At 41.8% G+C, this 24,753-nt stretch overlaps 1 protein-coding gene across 1 annotated transcript; it reads right to left on the minus strand.

The window, feature by feature from the left end:
* Positions 1-328: 328 nt before the first annotated feature.
* On the minus strand, positions 329-24,696 carry clic4 (chloride intracellular channel 4). The gene is made up of 6 exons (XM_079691403.1): positions 24,280-24,696; positions 9,814-9,923; positions 8,018-8,143; positions 7,418-7,524; positions 6,294-6,475; positions 329-2,003 (listed from the first exon to the last, which is right to left on the minus strand). Exons 1-6 carry the CDS (start codon positions 24,346-24,348, stop codon positions 1,839-1,841), a joined length of 759 nt encoding a protein of 252 aa, XP_079547529.1. The 5' UTR covers positions 24,349-24,696; the 3' UTR covers positions 329-1,838.
* Positions 24,697-24,753: the final 57 nt, after the last annotated feature.

A 24,753-nucleotide genomic window follows, 5' to 3' on the forward strand; every position in this document is an offset into this window, starting at 1 on the left:
TTGCAGATAGCTGGAACAGAGCTGCAATTGTTTTTGTTTTCTAGGACATGATTACATTTATGAATTCTGGTTTATCTTCATTTAGCTGCTCCAGCTTCAGGGTACAGATCAATTGAATGTGGCATCAATGTCAGTCCTATAAAGAGAGCCTATGAAACTTATTAATTTAGATAAATACCTCTTAACTCCGTGTCCAAATTACTCTCATGGTCTTCCTCAAATAACTATGTTGCTTATTTGTCTTCTGGTCAATGGATATGAACATGGAATTAGTAAATAGAAGTAAGGCTTAATGACAGTCAAAACACTTACAGTTACAAAAACAAAGTCAGAGTGCCAAGAAGTTTATTTAAATGCAGTCAATATTGTTAAGAAAAAAAAAATCCATGACATAGCTTGTATAATTTCTTTGTACAACATTATGTTGTAAAGAAATGGTCTCTGCAGAGAGAAAACGGGTAAGGCAAGAGGAGATGGTTTGAATTCAATTCCAAGCAAGCAAGAAATGAGCTTCAGATGAAATGTATAAAATGTACACATTGAATTCTGAGCGACCAAAACAAATATTTACAATTCCTGTTTTTGTAATCAAATTGGTTTAATAACAAAATGTCTGAAAAAACATGGCAAATGAGAGAAAACAAAACATGTTTTTGCTTAATCCGCATTAAAGCACTTTTGGAGCTACTGTATCATCACATACATTCACTACCACAGAGATCTACATACTGAAGAGACAGGTATTCGTTTCATTGCTACTCTCCTCTTTTGACATAAATATGTTTTGTGCCGCCTTTTACTGACTGCACATTAGTGTCCTTCATTCTGTATGCTATGGAGAAGGAAACGGAGTGTGTGGATCTCTTTTTACATAGCCGGAGTCATTTCATCCACAGTGAGACCAGTATAATGTGCCCTTTTTGCCCCTCCATGTGTAATCCAAACTACGGCTACAGTCAGCACTCACTGACTTTCCTTCATGCTTCACAAGAGAAGACGAGTCAAAGAGCTTTGCCACGTCTGGACATCTACACCTTAGATATCTGTAAGCTACATGGGGTTGATTATTTCTTCACCTCAGGTTAGATTTATCCCGATTCCTGCAGCACGTACAGGAGATTCCCTCCAATTCTCCAGAGCTGAGCTACAAGACTTTTGCCAATTTGAGGCAATGAGGAAATCAGAGCATGGATACCAGGTAGCTTTACCTGCAGTTACAATTATCTTTGATTTATTTAAAGTCGCTCAACATTAAAATAAAGCGTCTCTCACTTGATATGCCAACCACTCTGGTTTGGATTTGCTTCTACTTGTCAAATACTTGAGTGAAAAAAAAAAAAAACAGAAGCTTCAACACTGTTTACAATGTCTCTTAGTAAGCCAAAAGACCGGGAAAAACTGCTTCTCAGTGTTCATCCTAAAGCAATCCTAGAAAGAGCCATTTCAATATTAAACAGACAAGAGGAAATTAACAACAGCTTGTGACCTTCCCCCTGCTCCAGAGGGAAGGTCATCTCGAAGGTCACTTATATGTTGATAAGCGCTGATACACATGTCTGGCTGCTTCTCATGTGGCCGCGCAACATTCATCGGCCTATGAAAAACAAAAGTAAATTAGGGACGGAACAACCGTGAACTTTTGCTGAATCAACTAAAAAAAAAGTAGGTCGAAAAAGAAAAGGGATTGAGAACGGTTCATGCATTGGGCTTCGCTTTAGATGAGAGAAGGAAAAAAAGTCCAAAGTTATTTCTTTCTCGTGAATGAGCACATCAGTCCCGGGGTGGAGGTGGTGGGGTGTGAGAGAGAGAGAGGGGGGGGGAGGGATGGACACGGGAGCTTATTTGACCAGCCTCTTGGCTACGTCTCCGTAGGCGATCTCGATCTCTTTGTCGCTGGGGCAGGTGTTGGTGAACTCTTCGCGCGTGTAGGCGATGTTCAGGTACTTCCAGATGGAGCTCATCTCTTTGGGGATTTCAAAGCCTCTGTACTTATTGGCCACCACCTTAGAGGAAGATATCGGAAGTTAGAAATCCAAACACAATCCAACAGGCGACATACTCTTCATAAACTCAAAGCATCAGCAAAACTATGCAAATATCAATAGTCAAGAAATAACACTTTTTATTATATTTGGATAAATTAAATAAATGTGGCCCCATATACCAATAGTGGAGCAGTTATTGGTGAGTAATTCTTCATTAAAAGGTGGGGTAGGTAATTTTGGAGAAACCAGCTCGAGTGCGCTAGAATTTGAAAATACACAGCCGGAAAAAATCTGCCACTTCCTTACAGAGCCCCTCCTCCAACACACACGGACGCGCACATGACCAATGAGGGCACGAGATAAGTTTGTGCACAGATGGAAGGCTGACAGGCGGGTAGGCCATCCAGTTATTTTAGCCGAGCCGGCTAAAATTATTGGTCGTGCTTTTTACAGTACTACGGCTTCCACAGATGACATTTTTTTATGTATTTTTTGTCAAAGCACTTCAGATATTCATCCAGGGTATATGCAGGAATCCTGAAGTCAAATTTAATACCTTTTAAGACCTTTTTTAAGACCCTTTCCATACATTTTAAGACCTCATCGCAACTTTGAGTTCTAACCGGTTACATTGGCTACACACTTTACCTCACGTTTACTATATTGATTGTAAGATAGCAAAACTAAACAGAGTGCAGACAGACTACTGAAGCCTCCTCTCCACATGAACTTCAACCTCTCTGTGAAGGTCAGGTTTAATGCAGTATGCTGCTTTGTTGCTTCTGTACTCTGCTCTTTCATTCCAGTAAAACTCCTCAGAAACCAGTATTTGACCAATAAACAAAACAATTGACAAAACTTTGAACTATGAAATATGTTAAACTTTGGTGAGCTTCAGCGGGGTAATGCCATATAGGAGCTCCCTCTCAAATACCCAGGGGTTAAATTGGGCTGGGGCTGTCCGGGGCTAAGCCCTGGCACATAGGACGATGCTCTGACGTCATCACCCTCACACATTTGTCATATGTTTACAAAAAAGGATATATATGTTATGACTTTTCTCGTTCTTAATATAGACTATATTTAGGGTCGATATGTGTTGACTTTACTTTAAAATAGCAGATCTCTGTGACCGGATATAGTTTGGCTTAGACCCCGGCCCCACGAGGACGCATACGGTAAAACGCATACGCAAGCACAAAAAAGGCTTCCGTTCACACGCATTCGATTCATTAACGTGTCCGTTCACACTAGAGCGCTGGAAATGCTGGAAACGATGTAGTACATATGCCAGGCCTGTAAGTGGCGCTGCTGCCGCCCGAAATACACCAAAAACAGTGAAGAAGACCCCGGAGCATGGTTGCCATGGTTGCCCTTCTGTTTATTCTCCGCGGTGGACGGCGTGTTCTCCTGCTGTATATCTCTCAGGTAGTCCACAGCAGACTAAAAACACCCACCTCACCGCCTCTTCCAAGGAACGAGGGGACCGTGCGGCAGTTTCCGTAAAAAAAAAAATCCGCCGGTCAACATGTCCGTTAAAGTTTAAATCTTCCGTACAAAATTAGAAAAGTGCCGGTCAGAGGTTTTCTTTGTTATGTATGGAGCTTTAAAACAAATTGATAACGACTCTGTTCTCTGTATAATAATATAATAATATTTAATAAACAGTGCCTGCCTCTCTTTTCCTCCCCCTCTTCTGACAGCCCAGCAGCAGCAGGAGACGTGGGGAGAGGGAGGCGGGTTACTTAATCGTTATCAGAAAATGATCATATAGGTCTTAAACACGGAGCCGTTGGACCCCCAGAGCATTGCGTATGCCGGTCTACCCACCTTGGGACCCGTTACCGTAGTTGTTTAGTCCCCCCCCCCCACAGAGCGGAGCAAGGCAACGAAACTTAAAATAATAAGCAGCATTTTACGGCGCGCTATGCATGGGGCCGCCTTGGGGGGTTTCCCGACATGTCGTTTCAGTAAATTAAAAGGGTGTTTCATGTTGTCGTTGCTGTGGACCTTCTTAATACCTTGGGAAATGCCGTTTAATACTTTTTAATAGCCTTAATTTTCGCTAAATTGATTTATCAACTTTTAATACTTTTTAAGACCCCGCAGACACCCTGTCATTGCTATCGGGATGTTAAGAGCATTCCATGGAATATAACAAAAAGCGTATCTCGAGCCGGTTTCTCAAACTTACCTACCCCACCTTTAAATTGCTCTATGCTGCCCACAAGGTGTCACATTTGTAAAGCTGAAACTACTAGTCACTCAACAAATCAATCAACAGAAAATTCCTCAATAATTATTTAATTAATTAGTTGATATAATACTTATTTTTTTGATGAAATTCATCAGTAGTTGAAACCCTATAAAGTTGTCTCAACATCCTTGCAACAACAGAACATGTGGCAATTCGTTCAAGGACATTGTTTGGAAAAAATATAAAACACACAACCCAATATCACTGAAATTCAAATGTCGCACAAAAATGGCGACATTTGAATTTCAGTGATATTGGGTTGTGTGTTTTAACAAAAAAAAGGTCCCACGTGCTCATTGTTCACTCACTCACTTACTCTGCCTAAATAAACTGCTTGTTGGGAGCATGTTATCTCAACTGATATATCTCCGACCCTCCCATTAGTGTTGTTGGACATTTAGATAGCAACAGACTGAAAAAAAAATAAGGTGTGGGGGTGTAGTGTTTTTGGATGCTCTCCAGATCATTAAAGTTTCAAACCAACAGTTTTAGGTTCATGGAGTTTGGTGACCTTCTGCCTTTAAAGACCCTGTGTATCCATCTGCTGTTTTCATCAGGGGACTGTTTAAAAATGTCATGCTAACATACTAGCAGCAGCCAATTAAAGCCCCCGGCCACACGAGGACGATAACGGTTGTATCTGCTACAGTTCACTATCAGATAGACGGTTCGGCCACACGAGGCCGACATGGAAACGCAGAAAACGATAAAGGGTCCCAAGATGGGTAGATCTGCAAACGAAACGCTCTGGGGGGCCAAACGGCTCCGTGTTTACGCCTATACGATCATTTCCTGATAACGTTGAAGCAATAGCCCCGCCTCTCCCCACCTCTCCTGCTCAGAGATCAGCTGCTGGGCTGTCAGAAGAGGGGGAGGAAAAGAGAGGCTCCGTGTATTATTCTTATATAGAGTCGTTATTCATTTGTTTTAAAGTTCAATAAATAAGAAGACCTCTGACCGGCACTTTTCTAATTTTGTCCGGAAGATTTAAACTTTAACGGACATGTTGACCGGCGAAAAAAGATCAAACTGAAACTCTGCCACGCGGTCCCCTCGTCCCTTGGAAGGGTCGGAGAGGTGGGTGTTTTTCATCTGCTGGTGGACTACCGGAGAGATTTACAGCAGGAGCAAACGCTTGCCTCGGGGAGGGAGAAAAAGAGCCAGAGCGTCCTCAGCGGAGAATAAACAGAAGGGCAACCATGCGCGGGAAGTCTTCTTCGCTGCTTTTGTGGCAGGACTACAGCGCCACTTACAGGCCTGGCATATGTACTACAGCGTCTACAGCGCTGTCGTGCGAACGGACACGTTTCTGGTGCCTGTTGCGTGTGGACGGAAGACTTTTTTGATAACGATTGCAGTCCGTTTGCATTATCGTCCTTGTGTGGCTGGGGCCTAAAGCTCCTGCTATGAGTAGGAGCCAATGTGTGTTTATTCAGATTCGTCCGAAAGGTAAACAGTAAACAGTAAACAGTAAACAGTAAAAACACACACACACACACACACACACACACACACACACACACACACACACACACACACACACACACACACACACACACACACACACACACACACACACACACACACACACACACACACACACACACACACACACACACACACACACACACACACACACACACACACACACACACACACACACACACACACACACACACACACACACACACACACACACACACACACACACACACACACACACACACACACACACCATTGTATGTTAATTTTGAGTATATGAGAAAGGCGTGGATGTATACTAGATTAGCAAGAATGTCTGAGTAGGTGATGTGAGCTTACTAGTACCATCATAAATTGAATAGGCAATACATTATGGTTGAGTATGTATTAAACAGAAGGTTAGTATGCAATTTCAACAAATTGCTCTGGCTGACCACTGCTGAGGTTTAAGCAGGGTGGAGCTCTGCTGCGTATTACATAAGGTCACCAATCTCAATGTAGTAATAATTTAAGTTTGTTCTACCACAACTACAATGATTGGGTGACGTTTAAAAGTTCCCCCTGCTCACCTTGACTATGTGCAGCTTTGGCAGCAGGTTGCAGTCGGCCAGGGTCATCTCATCCCCGTCCAGGAACTTGCGGCTGGAGACCTTGACGTCCTCGATGCTGTTGTGGTCGATCTCGTCGGGCAGCGGTGAGCGAAGATACTCGTCCAGCTTCTGCAGCGTCTTCATGAGGCCGCGCTCCAGACCTATGAAAGATAGTTTTAAGTTCAATTCTATTTTCAGTAAATAATATTTAACAATGTTAAACTGGGCTCAACAGTGCCACTCCCAGTGGTCCACCACATGGGGGCAGCATTTCATCAGGAGAGTGGGCATGAACACTACTAATGCAGGGAACAGACACATCATGAACACCAGTACAATCCTAGCAACACTAGCATTGTGAACCACTGCTGTAACAAATATTTTATTATAAGTTAACTACCCACCACACATTTGAATTAATCGCATATGATTTGACCTTATCCTGTATCCATCTGTCTATTGATCAATCACTAACAATTCATTCTATTGTTGGAAATTATAAAATGAATGTTCGATCCAGTAGTTCAACAGTACTTGTGAACTGTAACTTTGGAGAGCACTTATCATTGAACCATGAGATTCAGCCCAAAATTCTGTTGACACAGCCTGGGATTTCACCTACAGCTCACCATGGCTCAATATTGTTCCCAGGGTGGAGAGAGCGGTCAACTAAAAACATGATACAACGTCTCGGTATTTTGTGCAGATCATAAAAATCATTCAAGGGAAACAAGTCCACAAATGGTTTCAACCAGGATGAACCAGAATCTATGGAGACTATATACATACTACAATACATCTAATTATCTTATCAGGGAAGTGTGTAGGTGGAGGGAGGAGATAGTGCGCTCCAGTTCATTCTCAGGATAGCTGCAGTGTGGTTTTCCAGAGGGCTCCAGCAGGTGAGACAGGGAGGGTGAGGACAAGAAGAACAAAAGCTCTGTGTTCCAGAGTGAGGCTGTAAACCACCAATCAGGGCAGGGCTACCAATCTCGCCTGGCAACCAGACAGTTCTCCAAACACAATTGGATGGTTTATGATCTCTGATCTCATGCGTGTGTCTGTTTGCATGTGTGTGTTTGTGTAAAATACAGATAACTCACCCTCATTTGCATCTGGTTTGGAGTTCTTAATGAAGGCTGAAAACTTGGCGAAGATGTCCATCCCAGCTGTGTTTGACTCTGGGTGTCTGGCACCAAGCTTGATGTACCTGCACCCAAGAACACACACTCAGGTAAATATACATCTGTATGTACATATGAGGAGTTTAAAGTGCAGTGTTGATAACATTTATATAATGAAAATAAATGTATCCTTTTAACTATTGTTGTTTGGAAAGACAGACACTGATACAGCATATTTCTCTGTACTGCCTGCATTAATAGTCTAAAAATGACATCAACAAAAAGTTTTATATAGTCATATTTGTGGGGTTTTGACATGTTTTCCTTATCATACCCGATATATTCTTTGGACACTATCATAATCGGTTTATTACCGAATGGGTTTACACATACGAGGTATTTGTTTTGTTGTATATGGTTCTTTTGACCTTGTACAACCTAGATCTATATGGCCTTTAGCTTTAAATATTTGCTAACAGAGCAATTAAAAGCTTATAGTGTCCTCGTGACAGTGTGCAGTGTGTACAGAGATTAGGTGTGTCAAAGCGTGGCTGGAGGGTTGAGACAGACGGCACTCACTTGGGTGGGGAGAGGACATCCTCAAGGAACTCCTCGATCTTGTTGATGTCAGTTTTGACCTCGCCGTTGAAGGTGATGAAGGGGGGGTGTGTGCCCGGGGCCAGGTTCTGGAGGTCGGCTGGCTTCCTGGAAGAGAAATTAAGCGAATGTTAGTGGATTTAAGAAAAGGGAACAAAAGTAACCATGCAACCAATAAAATCTCTATAAAAGTGGTTCTGGTCTGTTTGAATACGTGTAAACACATTCACTGTATATATATTTCAAGCTAATTCAAACATTGAGAGTGATGTGTGTTTTCCTCTGTCCCCATGAGTGTGTTTGTGTCTCCTTTTCTCTCTGCGGCCTTCAAACCAGCACATTTTGTACCAGATGTCTTTGGCAGGCAGATGACACTGACATAAAAATGAGCATGTGTTGAATGAGGAGTGTGAACACAACTCACTTGGGAAATCCACAGAGCCCAGATGCTTAAATCCCTTCAGCTTAAAGGCAGCCAAACAAACAGCGGTGTCTTTTTGAACCTAACAGATTGGTGTTAGCCAGCAGACAGTGTGAATCCTCTTTGATGTTATGTTACTAGCAACAACATGTATCCATAGAGAATCTAATACGCTCCAGCGGTGGCTGTGTTTTGGGACAAGCCATCTGAGGGCACAGAGGAACAGGAAATGACTTCAACTCTTAGGAATGCAAAGGGGAAGTGGCACCCTTACCGATTTATATCCAAGATGAGCTGGTAAAAACTTCCTTATGACTCGCATGCTTTTATCACAGAAACAAATATGATCATGATATCCTTGACCCAAGAGAAGACCTTAACATGTGACATACATGTCCTTCTACAGGTGTAACACTGTTCTCCCATTTAAACACTACAATAAAAACAGCCATAAACACAGCACACAACTTCTGTTGCATTCCACATGCGCTTTATGTTTACTCAAGGTTACCGACACTAAAACACATGGAGTCTGGATCTCTTGTTCCCCTGGAGAGGAGTAAAAAACAAAAGTCACTCCAGCTGAACAAAGGGATTGTCAGACGAGTGAAGGGTAAACAGACACTGCTAATTAGGCGGACATCCTACATTGCTTTTTACTGGAGACCATCCAGCTCTGTACTGTGCTACTTGCCCTCCGCTAGGGAAAATCTATGGAAATGAATCTGAGCAGTCATCTAGATCGTGCATGCATGTGTGAAGAAACCCAGATGACTTGTCAAAAAGACCCAATATCTATCATTATATTTCTGTTGATTTGTGTTGTTGCGAGACGCCCGGTGTTGAAAGAACGGATGAAATGCGTTTTGGAACATTACTGCAGAAGTCTCGAATCTCTGAGTCAATACACACATGACGCAGAAAGACCTTATAAACCACACGTTGATCTGATGTCTGAAAATAATCCGGCATTTGCCCGTCCCGCCTTAGGAAGTGGAACAAAATGTAGGGGGATGAATCACCAAAGAGAAACTGATGGGTTTGGTAGAAGTTCTGCTACAGGAGTCCATACGTTACTTTGAAGTCAACGTTTTCTGATTCCTGCGGTGAAAAATAACATGTTCCCCACCAAAATCTGGAAAGGAAGTGGGTGGAACCTTAAATAGCCTCTCCAGAGTCTATGTGTTTATATTCCTCCGGCCTGAGAAAGGGTCATGGGAAAACCAAATAAGCAGTGGGGAGGTTGCGAGCGTGTCGGGGTGGGGCTGTATCAAAGCGCTACAGAGCTGCCAAGGCCTCTGTGGAAACCTCCAGAAGAGAAAAAGAAAGAAGGATGGAGACGGAGAGCCAGACTCACCTCTTGAGGTCCACTGTGGTGACGTTGAAGACGACTCCTTTAAGCCACAGGATCATGAAGAGCCTCTGGGAGAAGGGGCAGTTTCCGATGCTCTCGCCATCACTTCCTGCCTGAAATAGACACACAGATTCAGGCGAGTTAGAAGAGTAGATTATCAGCGATATTGTTCCTGAAGACTGAGCACACAAATGGTGGCACAGGATCGTATTGAGAACATTGAAAGAGAAAGTATGTATTGTATTGCCAAGCAATGTGCAACTATGGATGTTGGCAGCAGAAACATTTAAACAACCTGTACATGGCACTAAGGACCACCCTATTGTTGTCTATACTCGCTTGAAAGCCAGCGTACTCTTTTGGCAAAAACAGTCATTTTATCTAGCTGAACATGAGAGTTTCTAGTCTATAGCTGCATTGATCGGTTTGTTTGTGTGATGATACAACTTTGGTGTTTTAAATTAGGTAATTCCGATTAACCAAAAGTCACACAAGACAAACCAACAAACCGATGTCTATAGGATAGAATTCTGCAAGGTACTGTCAATTATGTATGTCAATTTGGTGAACAATTATGTAAACTTAAAGTGATATTAATTAGGAGGGCCTTTCTTTAAGGTAGCGAAAAAGTGTTGTTACTGGCCCCATCCACATCAGTACATTGCTTCCGTGCCAGTACTCCTACCTACTTCTTCAAATTGGCGGTGTGCAGACCGTCCTCTACTGTTATACAACAGCTATGGATAAGTACCTCGTTCAACTCCACTTAAAACAGTACAAACTATCCCTTTAAAAAGGACACATCCCAGATTGTAATTATTGCAAGCATAAAATAAATATCAAGATAGCAGATCTTAAAAACATCTGTAACAGGTTTCAGGCCCTGATAACACCTAGGCTTAATGCTGAGGCCGAAACACCCCGAACAATCTTGATAGAGATCGCATCTCTGTTGCTCAACCTTTATGGTCCCGGGCATTTTACTGCACTCACCCAGAGAGGGCCCATCGCAGACAACGACTCTTTCATACACATTACATGCTGCCCTCGGAAAGATTTAAGTAGGAGGGAAAGAGTGGAGAGAGTCGACCCCCCTTGTCTTAAATACTTCAGCACACTTCCCCTCCATTAAAGTGCACAACAACTGTCCAAGAGTAAGAGGAAACTTCTGGAGTGATTAAGACCGTGGTCCGCCTCTTGTTTCCTCTTTTGCTAGACTGTACAAACACAAGACCAAGAAGTTGCTCAGGGAAGTGTATCAATGGATGCGGCACATGTCTTTAAAATGAATGACCATATCTCATCGGTTAGCACCAGACAAAAACAAGAGTGCGTTTCGAACACTAGAAACACAACCTGCTTGCTTTTTTTTAAGCTAAAGAACCGATAGAATAGTCTGAGCGCTTCATGGAGGACAGGGAAACATTGCAGTGATTTCTGTCTCACTATCAGACACACAGCAGTATAGAGAAAGACGACGGGAGGATGCTGCAAGCTGTCAGAGATATCTCCGCTCTTCCTAACAACCATCCATCTCTTTGTCTCCCACTCTAAATGATTAGAGACTCACAGCCATGTATGGAGGGAGTCGGCTGTAGCGCAGGACAAATTTGGTTTGGATTCTACATCAGATTGCAGAATAATAGATTCATTTGATTAACTGAGCTTTGTGAAGTATCCTAATCAAATCTGCAATGCTGATCGAGTAATGCCTGCTCCAAGATATAGATTTTCCGTATAAAAAAAGAAAGAAAAAACCTTTATTCTACCTTGTTTACACATCACCAGACATATATTTAACAACCGTTTCCATAGACTCAGAGCATTGTGACTCTATGAATACAAAGACTCTTGAGGTATGCCGTTATCCAGACAAGGCAGGCCAAAACAGAATGCACCTTATTCATCCATTCACAAGGACAAGCATGGAGGTCATTCAGGTACCGCCACTCTGAGAATCTTGGTTCAGTGTGTTATTGTAGCAGAGCCTTAGCCAAAGCGGCTGAATATCGTTTGGCTTTGTCTGCCTCTTGTGGCGTCACTCACTCCTCATTCTGCATGCACTCCTGCAAAGGTAATATGCAAAGTGTGTCTGTACGAGTGATGCAAAAGCCGTACTCAAATTACATAGACCAGAAAAAGAGCGCAGAATAAAAACAAGATTCAGATGTAAACCACTAGCTTAACAGAGTATTGTTTAACATCAGATGTGCATGTCCTGCAGCATCTTTAATAGTGGACTTTGTTCTGGAGTGTTCTGGAGTCCTGCAGCTCCTTGCTGCTGCGGACAGGCCGGTTGCTGTCATCCTTTGTGTGATGCCCAGTGGGATGGCTCTGTTTGATCTGCCTGCTGGTTCCTATTGTACTGCGGATGCCCCGCCCCCCACTCTGAATTCAATATCTGCAAAGCTTGGATTAGATTGTTGCCTTTGTCCAGCAAATTAAATTCCCCTTTTCACCTGACATGGTTCAATTCTGATATAAAGCATCGGCCATGAAGAGTATCCCGGTTCTTAGCCTTTCATACATTACACTAGCATTAGCTGATCTTTAGCGGATCAGAAACACATCAAATGGGATGATAACTCCATTTTCCCCATAGCGCTTACACCTACAGCGCACCATTCAGTTCTGGATCAAGGGAGCACAGCAACCGTTCCCATGACAATGGCCAGGGACATTATGACATGCACACAGCGTAGAAGGAATCACAAAATCACAGGTGAGCTCCTTTTCTGTAGGGGTTGAGAATTCAAATCACATAAGGCAATGTCTTTTTTAATTAAAAAGATGTTTGCTGTTCTTCAAACAATGAGATGCTTTTAAGCTCCAGTTCTGCCTCTGGAGTTGCCAAGAAGATGGCCACAGCAGCTGAGAAAGACAGTTCAAGCTTTTCTTTCTCTTTCAGTCTGTACTCAGATTCATGGCAATGCTCCTGCCCTCTGCAGCAGAGAAGACTGCAGCTCTCTGTGAAAGACACTGCAGAGAGAGGGATGAACAGCGAGAGAGAGATATCATAATAAATAGGGAGGGAACGAGGTGTCAGAGACATGGGGAACAAGCGGTAATCAATGCTCTTAGTGGGAGGAGAAGACGGCAGGCTTCAGAGGCCGTGTGCTGTTTGGCACGCTGCTTCTTCTTTCTTCTTCCTTCCCCCTTTATCCGTCTCCCCTTATCCTGGGCCCCTCTGTCGAGTCAGAGGGGGTTGGGCATTTTAGGAGGAGGCAGAAACTATTCCAGAAATGTCCCTTTACTCCCGCCGAAGAGGGGGGCTTTGTTTAGTTGAAGTAATGATGCTGTTGGGGCAGCATTTCCGCAGCCTGTGACATATAAACTGCTGCTCTGATGTGTAAGTGTGTAGGAAAATATTGATACATTTTTATAATCACAATAAAAAGTTCTGCATATATTGTATAGACTAGATGTAGTTACCACTCTTCTGATAGCATGACAAATTTAACTTATTTTTACAAAGATTATATGCAAATTGTGTGTGCTCTTAATACAATGACACATTTCCAAAACATAATAAAAAAAAAATGTAAATCGCAAAACACTGCCTAGCATACAATATTGCAATGCATCACCATACTGAATTGTAGCCCCTGTATGATGATATTGATTGTATCGCCACAGTCTTGAAGTGTACAGCTCTACAATAGAAATAAGGGATGCTCTACATTTAAGTATAGATTCAAGTGAGGTAGTTTTATATGATAAATAATAATTGTAAAAAATGAAATTATAACATTGCACCTTAGAGAACAACCTCAGGGGATCGTTGAGAAACAAAAATTGATATAATGAAAAAAAACTGCTCGGTTAACATTATTTTCAATTCTCATTCATTTATTAGAAATTGGTCGGGGGCTGATAGAATGGCTACTCACTGGTTTAGGACACACCTCATAACCTTGTCCATGCTCCACCCTACCAACACTTTCCAGAGTGCCAGTATTATAGTGGGACATTCAGAAAAAATGACTTCTGGAGAACCTTCCATACAGCAGCATCACAAAGCGCTTTTTGTTTGTGGAGTTTTAGGCACGTCACTAGGTAGCCAGGGGGGGGGGGGGGAGGGGGGAAATCACCCTCATAAAAACACACATACAAGGTAAGAAAGTACCTTGAGTGGGCCCTTTTATGGCTAGGAACTTCTGTTTAAAAATACCCTTTTTTCCAAATGCAAGCAGCATTCTGCGCTCAGTTTGGAGCCTGTTATGTTGCCTCCTGTGTGAAAAATGACTCACATCTTGCAGACGGTTACACCATCTTGCACATAGATTCGTACTTAGATTTCCTCTAATGAGAAACGGCTAAAATAACGGCTGGTGTGCAGAAGCAGCTGACTTCTTGCTAACAGACTCTCAAGCTTTATTTAGGCTCCATGGATGGACTGCGAGTCAACAGATGCTTGTTTATTTAATGCCGAACACACACAGCTGCTGATGGAGGGTGTGAGTCATGCTCAAGTCGGATGTTATCTAGGAGTCTGTGTCCAGGACAGCGTGGCCCCACAGCAGAACAATGAGGCCTCAGTCAGCAAGGGGCCCGTTGTGTCTTTAAAGCCCTTTTTCACAGTGTGGTCATACCTCTTTATCACTTCCCTTATGACTGCGCTCATGCTGATGTTATGACCCACTTAACACTTCTCGGGAGTAATGAAGATGAGGCTTTAAAGGGTACCTATCATGCTACTTTTAGGCATATATTATGGGTCTCAGATATATACAAATATATAAAATGTCTGTCTTTGATGTGTTTTTCTCAAAATACAAACCGATCATGCATTTTAGCCAACCCACATACCCCTCTTTTGCAGCCCTGTTAGAGAAACGCGGATTTTGGGTCCATAGCTTAATTAAAAAAAAAAAGAGGAGGCGGAGCTAATGCCTGATCAGAATTCTACCGGAAATAAAGTTACATTTTTGCTGTGATAAAACGCCATCCTGTTCTAAACCACATCAAGGATTATTTCTGAAACAGTATGGAGCTCAAATGCTTTTTCTCTTGCAGGTTTATCACAAGGTGAGTTCCTTTTTTTAATTCCTGTACATTACAGGTTAGCTCTGAGTGTTAGCGAGGCTTGCTAATGTAAAGAAATACCATATTACGTCCAAAACACGTCAGGCATTGTTTCTGATAGCAACTCTCTGTGGGTCCACCATCCGAAATTACGTAATATCGGCAGCAAATCTGTATCCGCTCGTTGTACCCCCGTTTTAAAAGATGTGGGTACGGAGGAAAAGAGAAAGGGTTTTATTTTCTGACGCTGCATGAGTACCCCGACGCACCGGGGAAACATATTTATGTATAAAAGACATTAAAAAAGTACATTTTGAATGACAGGTCCCCTTTAACAAATAATCTCAAATATTATTCGTAGATTAAAAGAGATTCTCAATACATAACAAATGTACTTGCTAGGCTAGGTTTCCTTGCCCTGGCTTATACAAATAGTTTTTTTGAGAAAATTAAAACAAAGATTGGGGTTGATTGTCATGTTTTATCTCATACAGTAAAATATATCGGACCAACGGCGACGTGTCACGGATGTCAAGTAACAAACATTGTTGCGTCACATAAATGGTATGGCAATCACCTCTCCTTCTCACTAATCATGGACTAGTTAACTGAGTGAGTGAGTTAAAGTACAGGCCATAGCAGATGTGCAATCATTTTTAACCACTTGTGATTAGCCATGTGGGTTGCTGGATTTACTGGCCTGACGTGGCATTTCACTGCCTAGGGCAATTCTTATTGTTGAGCCATGTGTATGTCCTTGAAGGTGTGTGCACCTTCAACATCAAAAGGGATCCTCTTCACAAGTCCATAAGACTTTTCAAGCAGGCACAGAAAATCCAACATCAGCGCTTTCATTTTCCAATTTTCTCCAGTGTTACATACATGACTCCCAACAAATTTCTACCAAGTTTTCCTACAGTTCTAAGACTGGTCTGATGATGTGAGACCAGAGTTACAGTCGCCAGCATTCAGGGACAATGGGTCCTGTTCAGGCCGGGCACAGTCCTACCAGTCTCTGCTCACAACCTAATTTTAGTAACATGTCTGACGTGCCTTCCCCTCCCCAACACACTTCATGTTCTAAATTGGGTGGGCTGCTCAGCAAGTTCAAGCCACACTTTGACCGAATAAGGAACTGACGATGTAACAAGGGCTCAGCTCTCCGTCTCCTGCTCTGACACACAGCAGGAATGTCCGTTTGAGAGTGGGCAGCCATGGAAACGTCATGGCAACGCCTCTCCCTGTTTGCTGGACAAGTATAATACTAGGATGACGCTAGATTTTTTATATTAAAACTTCTCATTTTTGTTCAGCATTTAGAATTGGGCTGAGACAAATATTAATCAATCAAAAATAAAATAATTCTAACTATTCTGGTACAGTGGTGCAGGAATGAGTCCTAAAACCCGTATATGAGTCAGCATTTTGGGACTTCTCATGGCTCGTCTAAAAATAACAAAGTTTTTCTTAATGGGTTTTTAGTTAGAATCCTGAATAAGGTTTGTGGTTACAACATGCTTAAAAGATGTTGGCGCTATGTTCAAACACATAATACTTCACTAATGTTTTGGATATTTTAAACTCGTCAATACTGTAAAGATGTACAATGAGAGTAATCAATAATAAACTGGTGAAAGCAAACAGCGTTGTCTTATTGGTTATTTATTTGAAGCTTCAAAAGGTACAGGTCTCACAGAGTATAGGATAGTCTGCAGGAGTGTGCACAGAGACAAATGTGTGTGTGTGTGTTTTATAGAAGACTGTTGCTGTGCAGAGAGTAAAAGAGATAAGACTTTCTCCTGACTGTTATCTTACAATGCTCTCATAGGGAGAGCCGCATTCTCCAGGTACGACCTTGGCAGGAAGCTACCGTGTGGTACAAAAGGTTGAGTTGACCAAACAGTTTCTCAGCATAATATCATCATTTGGTTTTACCATATAAAGTAATATAATAAATTGCTACTACACTAAGTACAGCAAGTATCCGATGCACCGTTTTTTCAGGTAAAATCTTACTTTGAGGAATAAAACCATGTTTTTCAACAAAACCCATAGTCTTATTTTATAAAAGCCAAACTTCTCAAATATAATAATTGTTCACTTGACAAAATAAAGTATAAAGTAAAGTAATTGCCAGAATTCACTTTATAGAGACTTTATAAGTAAAAACCCCCAGGCATCAAATGGCACCTTTTGGTACTCAACAGTCTTCAATAGTGCTATTGGCAGATTTCCCCCATCACCTAGGGCTGCTCAATTAATCATATTTTAAATCGCAATTACGATTATGGCTTGCAACGATTATGAAAACAACGTAATCGAAATAAAACAATTATTTTTTTATTATTATTACTTCTTTTTTTTCAAATTATTTTGTAGGTTTTTCAGTTGAATTATACTTAAAGTTCAGGGTAATCAACTATTAAAAACATACTGTTCATGTATTTTTTTTTCTCCAATAAATTGATGTTTTCAAAGTAAATGGATAATCGTTTTTAGTAATCGTGATATCAATTATTGACCCAAATAATCGAGATTATGATTTTGGCCATAATCGAGCAGCCCTACCATCACCACAAAGTTATTTAGTCTCCATGTCTGAACGTGGCAGTCTGGTTTGGGTGGGGCTGAGACCCTGTGTTACTGACAATCGCTCAGAGATGAGTGTACAGAGGACTCTGATCCTGCAGGAATAGAAACGCCATCACATCCTTGGTGTGGCTCTGACTCAGGCTGACATCACTCAATGGAAAACTCAAGACTTCCAGTCAGACACAGGCCTACTGTGCTGGAGCGCAGGAGAGCTGTAAGAAATAATGGACGCTGTGGAAAGTTGGAAAGACGTGTCCTGCGTAACCATGCTGCAATGATGTTGGCCAAGTTAATAATATTGTAACTCCTGCATCAAGCCTCAGTGTCGAATATATCAAGACAAATAGCCAGTTCAGGTTTCTAGAAGCACATGACGGGTGTTTGAGGATGAGTAACACAGATCCAAAATGAGGGGAAAACAAACAGACAGCACTGTGGGAGATCAGCATGAACTAACAATCACCCTCGCTGACTGTCGTTTCAAGTGTCTAACACAAACACTGAGCTGCAAACTGAAGTCTGCTCCAACTCCGTCTATCAAATACAGTACTTACACATTCAAAGACCCCATGCTGATGACTAAGGAGACTCATGCATTCACACATGCACACTTGCATATAGGGGTGGGCGATATGACGATATATAACTTCGTGACGATATTAGGTCTCCACGATATGCTTTTTCAGAGATATCGTATCTATCGTGATAAAAAAAAAAAAGATTGAAAAAAAAAAAGATTTGAAAAACAAACTATAAAAAAAATAAACTGATGTGAAAGACATGCTCTAAAGCTGTCTAGTAAGGATTCAGACAGTATTGCACTTTATTTATTGTCTTGTTGGATTCTCTTGACTTATATTTTATTTTATCAATAAGGTATTTATATAGTTTTTCCCTTCAGATATGCTAGTCTTTTATTGCACTTCAAGTCTAAAGTTTACATTTTAATTGTTTGGCACTGACTTTTCCTCATTGATGTTTTATGTTTTACTTAGTTATGTTTTACCCTCCTTTTCATGTTTATTGATGTTCACTGCTAGTGCTACCTCAGAAAGTTCATTTTTATACTGAGAAACTGTGCCTTGAAGCCATATCAAAATGTTGAATTCTTCATTCAGGGATTCATTTCAGAAATAAAACCAGCTTGAAATGCTATTTTGGTCTGTTACTCCTTTTTGTTTTAGTTTCTGTTACCTTGTAGGTGGTTGTACTGTTAAGTAACTTGCAAAATAACCATAATAACCGACATGAAAAAATAACGTGATATATATCGTCTATCCTGATACTGCTTGAAAAATATTGTGATAATATATTTTTCAATATCGCCCACCCCTACTTGCATATAGAAAACCCACACTTTAATCGTTATTCTCTCCATTTTACAAACATTTACAGGAGGAAATAACATGGTAATCTAACCTCTATGTGTCTTTCAAAAAGTAAGACTTCTTTAGAATCAAATTCTCTGTACTGAGCTCAATTCATTCACTTTGAACCTATGAATCCCAGGGATTTCTTTATTATAGATATCTTGTCTAGACAGCTTTGAACCACCCTTTGGCACAGATACAATGCCAGCATGCTGTTACATACATGCCAGATATGCACAGCAGTAAAAGCCTGCCCTGCATACTGGCCACATACACACTGGCCTCATCAGTGATTCTGACAAGATAGTGTGAGGGTGTTTCTCTATGTCGAGTAAAGCTGCTCCAGAGCCACTATTTCAAGCATACTACGTCATTGAGTGCCGCCGAAGGACTGTTCCAATGTCCAGCATACTTGGAATTCTACCGAGCCCGGCGTACTTCGTAGCAAGAAATTTTGAGGCTGCACATTTGTAGACTCCGGTCTTAAAATCCCCACAATGGTTTGCACACGGACCAATTTCCCAAAATCTGTGGCGGAAAATGTAAGGCGGGGCCTCTCATATGACGCACACCTGCACACTTGCTCGCCTATTCCACTCTTCGTTTTCCGAATGCCAGGAAGTATTCTTGCCTAGCTTCTGAAGCAAGACGCTCGGAAGACATGTGCTACCAAGCAAGCGTACTCGACATAGAGGAACACCCCCTGTCTCTCTCTGGACACTCGCTGGTCATATCCACTCTGACCTGAAATTGAGTTGGCTTTCAGTACCAGTCTGGTGTCTTGCTCTTTTCACATCATAAAAACCAACATGCAAATGAAGAAACAGCTTGGGCAAAGAAAGACTGTTCACTGCAAAATGGAAAATACAAATGTTCCTCCACCTATATCGCCACTTACCAATAGTTTTGTCGCGAGTTGCTGTTTGTTGTAGGCAATGGCTGTAGAGATTCTGCCTCAAATTAAATGGAATTAGACAGGCACCATTCTCTTTTGCTTGTGGTGCTTTAAGAAACATGCTTTTTTCTATAGTTATGATTCTAGCCATCCTTGTATAATAAAATCATCAATATTAGCCTTTACGTAGCAGCCATCATTGTGATTTTAACATTAACAATTCATTACTCTTCTTCATCCAGTTCTCAAAGACAAAAAAAAAGCCTACGTAGATATTTAGTGCACTAAATGATGGAATGATGATGAGTCAAGTAAGATTCCCATGTCATCCTATCCTCCACTTTCAGGGCATACTACACTTCCAAAGGTTCTGCTATGAGGAACACCGCATGTGAAACACAAGCAGACGGGATCTTGTTGAGACTGATTGAGTTACATGTGTAGCGTGTAGCGTGGAGAGGGGGGCAGATTCTCCTCATTTAAGGGGGTCACATCTCCTCGGACAGTGTGGATGATGTAGCAGACGCAGCAGTAGCTCCTTCTCCCCTGCATCCTGATCTTCTAGCAGTAACCTGTTCAGGCCATTAGTTCATTAACAAGTAAAACACACCAATCCATAAATTAACAAGTCTCCTTGTCTCAGATCCATGTGCTTAGGGCGACCTCACTTCCTGTACTTGAGCTCATAGGGAAACTACTTTATTAGCCAATGGCTTCCTGGTCAGGCAGCACAAATGAGACAAGCACTTCCTCCTTTTCCTTAGAAATATTGGCAAAACAGAACATTTTAGTCACACAATCAGGAACAAAAAAGCCTCCGTTTGACTGACAACAACATCAAATGGGACTTTTGAATACCCCATAAAAATGCAAACATTGATCTGAGAGCTCCTCTTACACACTAATAACACACTTCCAGGTCGATTACGGCAAGTGTTCAGAGTCAGTCAACCGGACAGTCACAATGAAGAAGCAGTGGCAGGTGCTGCAAAAGCAAAATTCACAGAGCAGAAACCACTGCTCTGCAACAGCAACAAGCTATTCATCTTTGTCCCCTCATGATGCTGACTGCACCTTTGCTATAAGCTTAGGACACTTTAACTACCCTATTGATTTTCCTATAAAAAAAAGCAGTGCTCAAGTGCCTGCAATGCCACCAGGAGCACAGTAACCATAAAACAGCACATCACAAGGCATACAACTGATTGTCACAAGTTGCAACTGATAGCACAATATATGACCGTGAAGTTTTTCCCTAGGGTTTGATAATAAACTTTAAAGAACAGAATATACTGTCAACTAAGAGTTCAAGGTGTAACACATGAACCCTAACAATTGTTCTCATGTGTAGGGAAGACATACATCTTAGTGTGATGTGTTGTTGAGCAGTAAGTCATCGGGCAGACCCTAGCCATCCCTGAAAAGGTGCTGCTTTGTGTGGACCTTGTTGCAGGCTACCATCTCACTGGTTCCCATGGAACTGTGCTGAAGGACACACACAAACACAGACGGCCCCTTATGCCATCCAGACTTAAAAGCACTTGTGTACTGGCTCTGTTGTTACTGCTGGGAGCAAGACGATAGAAGTCTGGAGGCAGCAGAAGGTTTTGTAACCGGTAGCGTGACTTTGGCACACTTGCAGCTAACAGAAGCATACACAAGTAGAGCCTGTCTGTTTCTCTTGACTCATCTGTATTCTGCTCGTACCGTCAGGTCATATGCTTGTGGAAAATGGCTCACTTTGTAAAACTGAGAGAAGCTGAATGAAAACAGAACCAAAATCGTACTGATTCAATGAGAATCATGCACATTAAGAACAATGAAAGTAACACAAGACCTAAGTTATGTGAGAGGATCCCTGAATCAATCAGACCGTGCTGCAATTAATAAGGATGGAACTCAGTTTGTAAGAGGATAGGGCTGCAAATAACAATTATTGACGTTGTATCCGTTGTTTGTTTTCTTGATTAATTGCTTTGTTCTATATAAAGTCCTCAATACTGTGAAAAATGTCAGTCAGTGCTTCCTGCAAGCCAAAATTAGGTACTCTATTTTTTCCGGGACTTGAAAAATTGGTACAAAGAAACAAACCAGGAGTTGCAGAATTGTACACTTTTCTTCTTTAAAAACTACTTGAACTGATTCATCTTTTATAAAAAAAGTGAGCAATTAGTTTAATAGTCACATAAAAAAAAAGATATTTAGAATTCTTAGTTCAAATACTACAAACAATGTCCCTTTGTGGCAGAGTAATACTCTTTCTAGTGATCACAGCACATAAATACATCAGATGTAGGGTTTCATATCCCTTTAGCCATGTGAATTGCAGCACGGTCTGATTGATTCAGGGATCCTCTGTGGATGTTAGAGACATGGGTGGATGCTGGGAAGTGGCAGAAGCTATTGCTCATGTGTGCAAAAACAATATCTAATCTGCTGCAGCGTGATGAGGGTCAACGGTTGATCCTCCTACTCACAAAGTCATTATACGATGCTTATTTGCAATCAAGAGCAATAGAAATTGACAATGACAAACGTCACGCCTTCATGGATGAGCACAACGTAAAGTGTTGCCATAGCAATGTGACAACCGTAGCTATAAACACCACAGGTAGAAAAGCTGCAAGATCATCAAAGTATCTCCAAACGGGGACAGTCAGCTACTTTGAATGAGTATCAGTGTTGTCTTTTTACAGACACAGCAGCAACTCATGATCTCGAAGTTCAATTAGTCAGCTTTCACATGGCAGCGCCCTAACAGATCTGACACCGCAGTGTGTGGAGAGCACACACAGTAAGTTTGTTATCAGCTGTTCCCAGAGGCCCTGCTCGAAGAAGTGTGTCTATGGCAACCTGCATGTCTGCCATTGTCTCACATGACTGTGTTTAACGCAGCACAGTGAGAACAACGGCCGCAATAATAGAAGTGGACATGGCAGATGTTGGCACGCAACACAGTGCCATACAAGGGACCAAAGAGAAACACACAAAAGGCTTTCCTACACACGATAAGAAGAAACTTCAAGCTACACAGGCCAAGGAGGGAGGGAGGGGGAAGAGTTTGCCACATGTGTAAACCTTTCAGGATGATGTAACCTCTCCTGTAGTCTGAGGGGTAGTTTGGAGAAATGGTGCTGAGCCAGTTGGAGTCCATTTATTCTGCAGCTTCAGCAAAGGGCCTGCAAAGCTGCTCAGCCTCGTGAAGTCCCTTACTACAAAGCCCTGCATTAAAGAGAGCACTAGGAACAAAACAAGTGAGTTTTTTATACTGAATCTAACAAAACAAGATGACTCGTTTAAGGCAACCAAAGTGCAAAACTTGTAACCCAGAGTGAGTTTGCATCAGGTTAAAAATGCCTGTTTCCATTTGCAGATAATTATTGTTTTAATGAGACTTTCCACAAGTATTTTATTCTCATCTGTGTCTTTCACAAGTGTGATTGTATTTCTCAATCGTCACCATTAAAGAGTTCACTCTCTGGGTCAGTGACACACCGCTTCAACACGCCCTCTCCCAGCCAAGACCCCATAAGTCCCTGCCTGTCCCAGCCCCATGCTCCCCCTTTTTCCTTCACTCTGCCATTTTCCCGCCCTACAATGCTGAGCTGAAGAAAAGGAAAAACAGCCGTTCACAACCCTCCACCATCCCTCACCAGTAGATGCAGATGTATAAACCATGGAAAAAGTGTGGTTAATTTAAATTGAAATTACTGATAGCTTCATACAAATGGTTAATGATGTTGTGATGTGTTGCCTGGGAAAAGGCCCTTTGGAAACCCATTTTTCCCCATTTCTCATTCCCTGGCAAATTATGGAAAATGTAAATGTGATACAATATTTGTAAATGAAGAAACAAACAGACATAAAACAAGCATTATCAAAAGCTCCTTGATAAATTATCATAATCTCTCAAATGTAAAAGCAGCATAAACAGTTATGACATTGAATAACAACCAGTGTCAGAAACAAACACCACTGGTGACACATGCCTGCAACCTAGTCCAACAGTAAAACTAGCACACACCTATCTTTCATACTGTTGCCTTAACAGTGAGATAACCTTGGATAACTTTGAATAACCAAAGTAGTCTATTTACACAGATCTCTGATGGCAAAACAACTAACGACATATGACCCTAGTATCCATGAATAGATTATATGCACGTCCAACACAATCCATCACTATAATAATCTAAGTGTTAAGCATGAATTTCCACTGCATGTTACGGTGTTTAATCTGCTGTTACGGAGCTTTTGAGAAAGGATTAGCGCCGTGTTGTCAGCATGGCAGCATTTTCCCCACGATGGGAGGAAAGCTGCATCCGCCCTGCCTGTGACACATGGCCACGGAGGGTTGTGGATAAATACAATTAAACTCAATGCGACATATTGTTCTAGCGTTAGTGCCACATGTAGCAAACGTTGTAAATTAATTAGCAATGTATAGCTAGTTTAAGAGGATTTAGCCACGCAAAACCAGTAATAGTGCGCAGAAATACAGCTCTCTTCATCACAATGCACTGATGTGTGTTTATTAAAGTCACTGAAAATAAAAAACTTCTCGAAGAGACGTGTGCTCGGTCTTACCTTCACAAACAGCTCGATAACGGGCTCGTCGTCTGACTTTACTCCGTTCTGCGGTACCGACAGCGACATTATGGTGCTTCTTTCTGAAGTTTTTGCTAACAAAGATTAGTTTTTTCTTGCTACCACGCCCGATTTAGCTCAGTCCTGTTGTCCACCTCTTCTTTTTTTTCACTGGAGCCCAAGTAGGCGCGTTTTCTCCCCGAGGAGGACCCGGTGCTTGGAACACAAGAGTCTGTTAAGCCAAACGGACGAGGGGGCAGCGTTGAAATCCAGATAAACAACTGTTTTTAATTACAGTATGACTTTAATCACGCTGGGCTACAAACACATCGTAGAGGCGCGCGGCTCTTTATGCTGGGTGAGTGTGATGAGGAGGCGAGAGGGAAGAAGAAGCAACGGGAATATCTAAAGCGGTGATGTCATCCGAGGCGCTCACACAGACAAGGGGGAGGGTCTGAGGGTTCTTGTTGGGAG

Source organism: Notothenia rossii, assembly GCF_949606895.1.
Source record: "Notothenia rossii genome assembly, chromosome: 7".
Taxonomy (NCBI): Eukaryota; Metazoa; Chordata; class Actinopteri; order Perciformes; family Nototheniidae; genus Notothenia; species Notothenia rossii.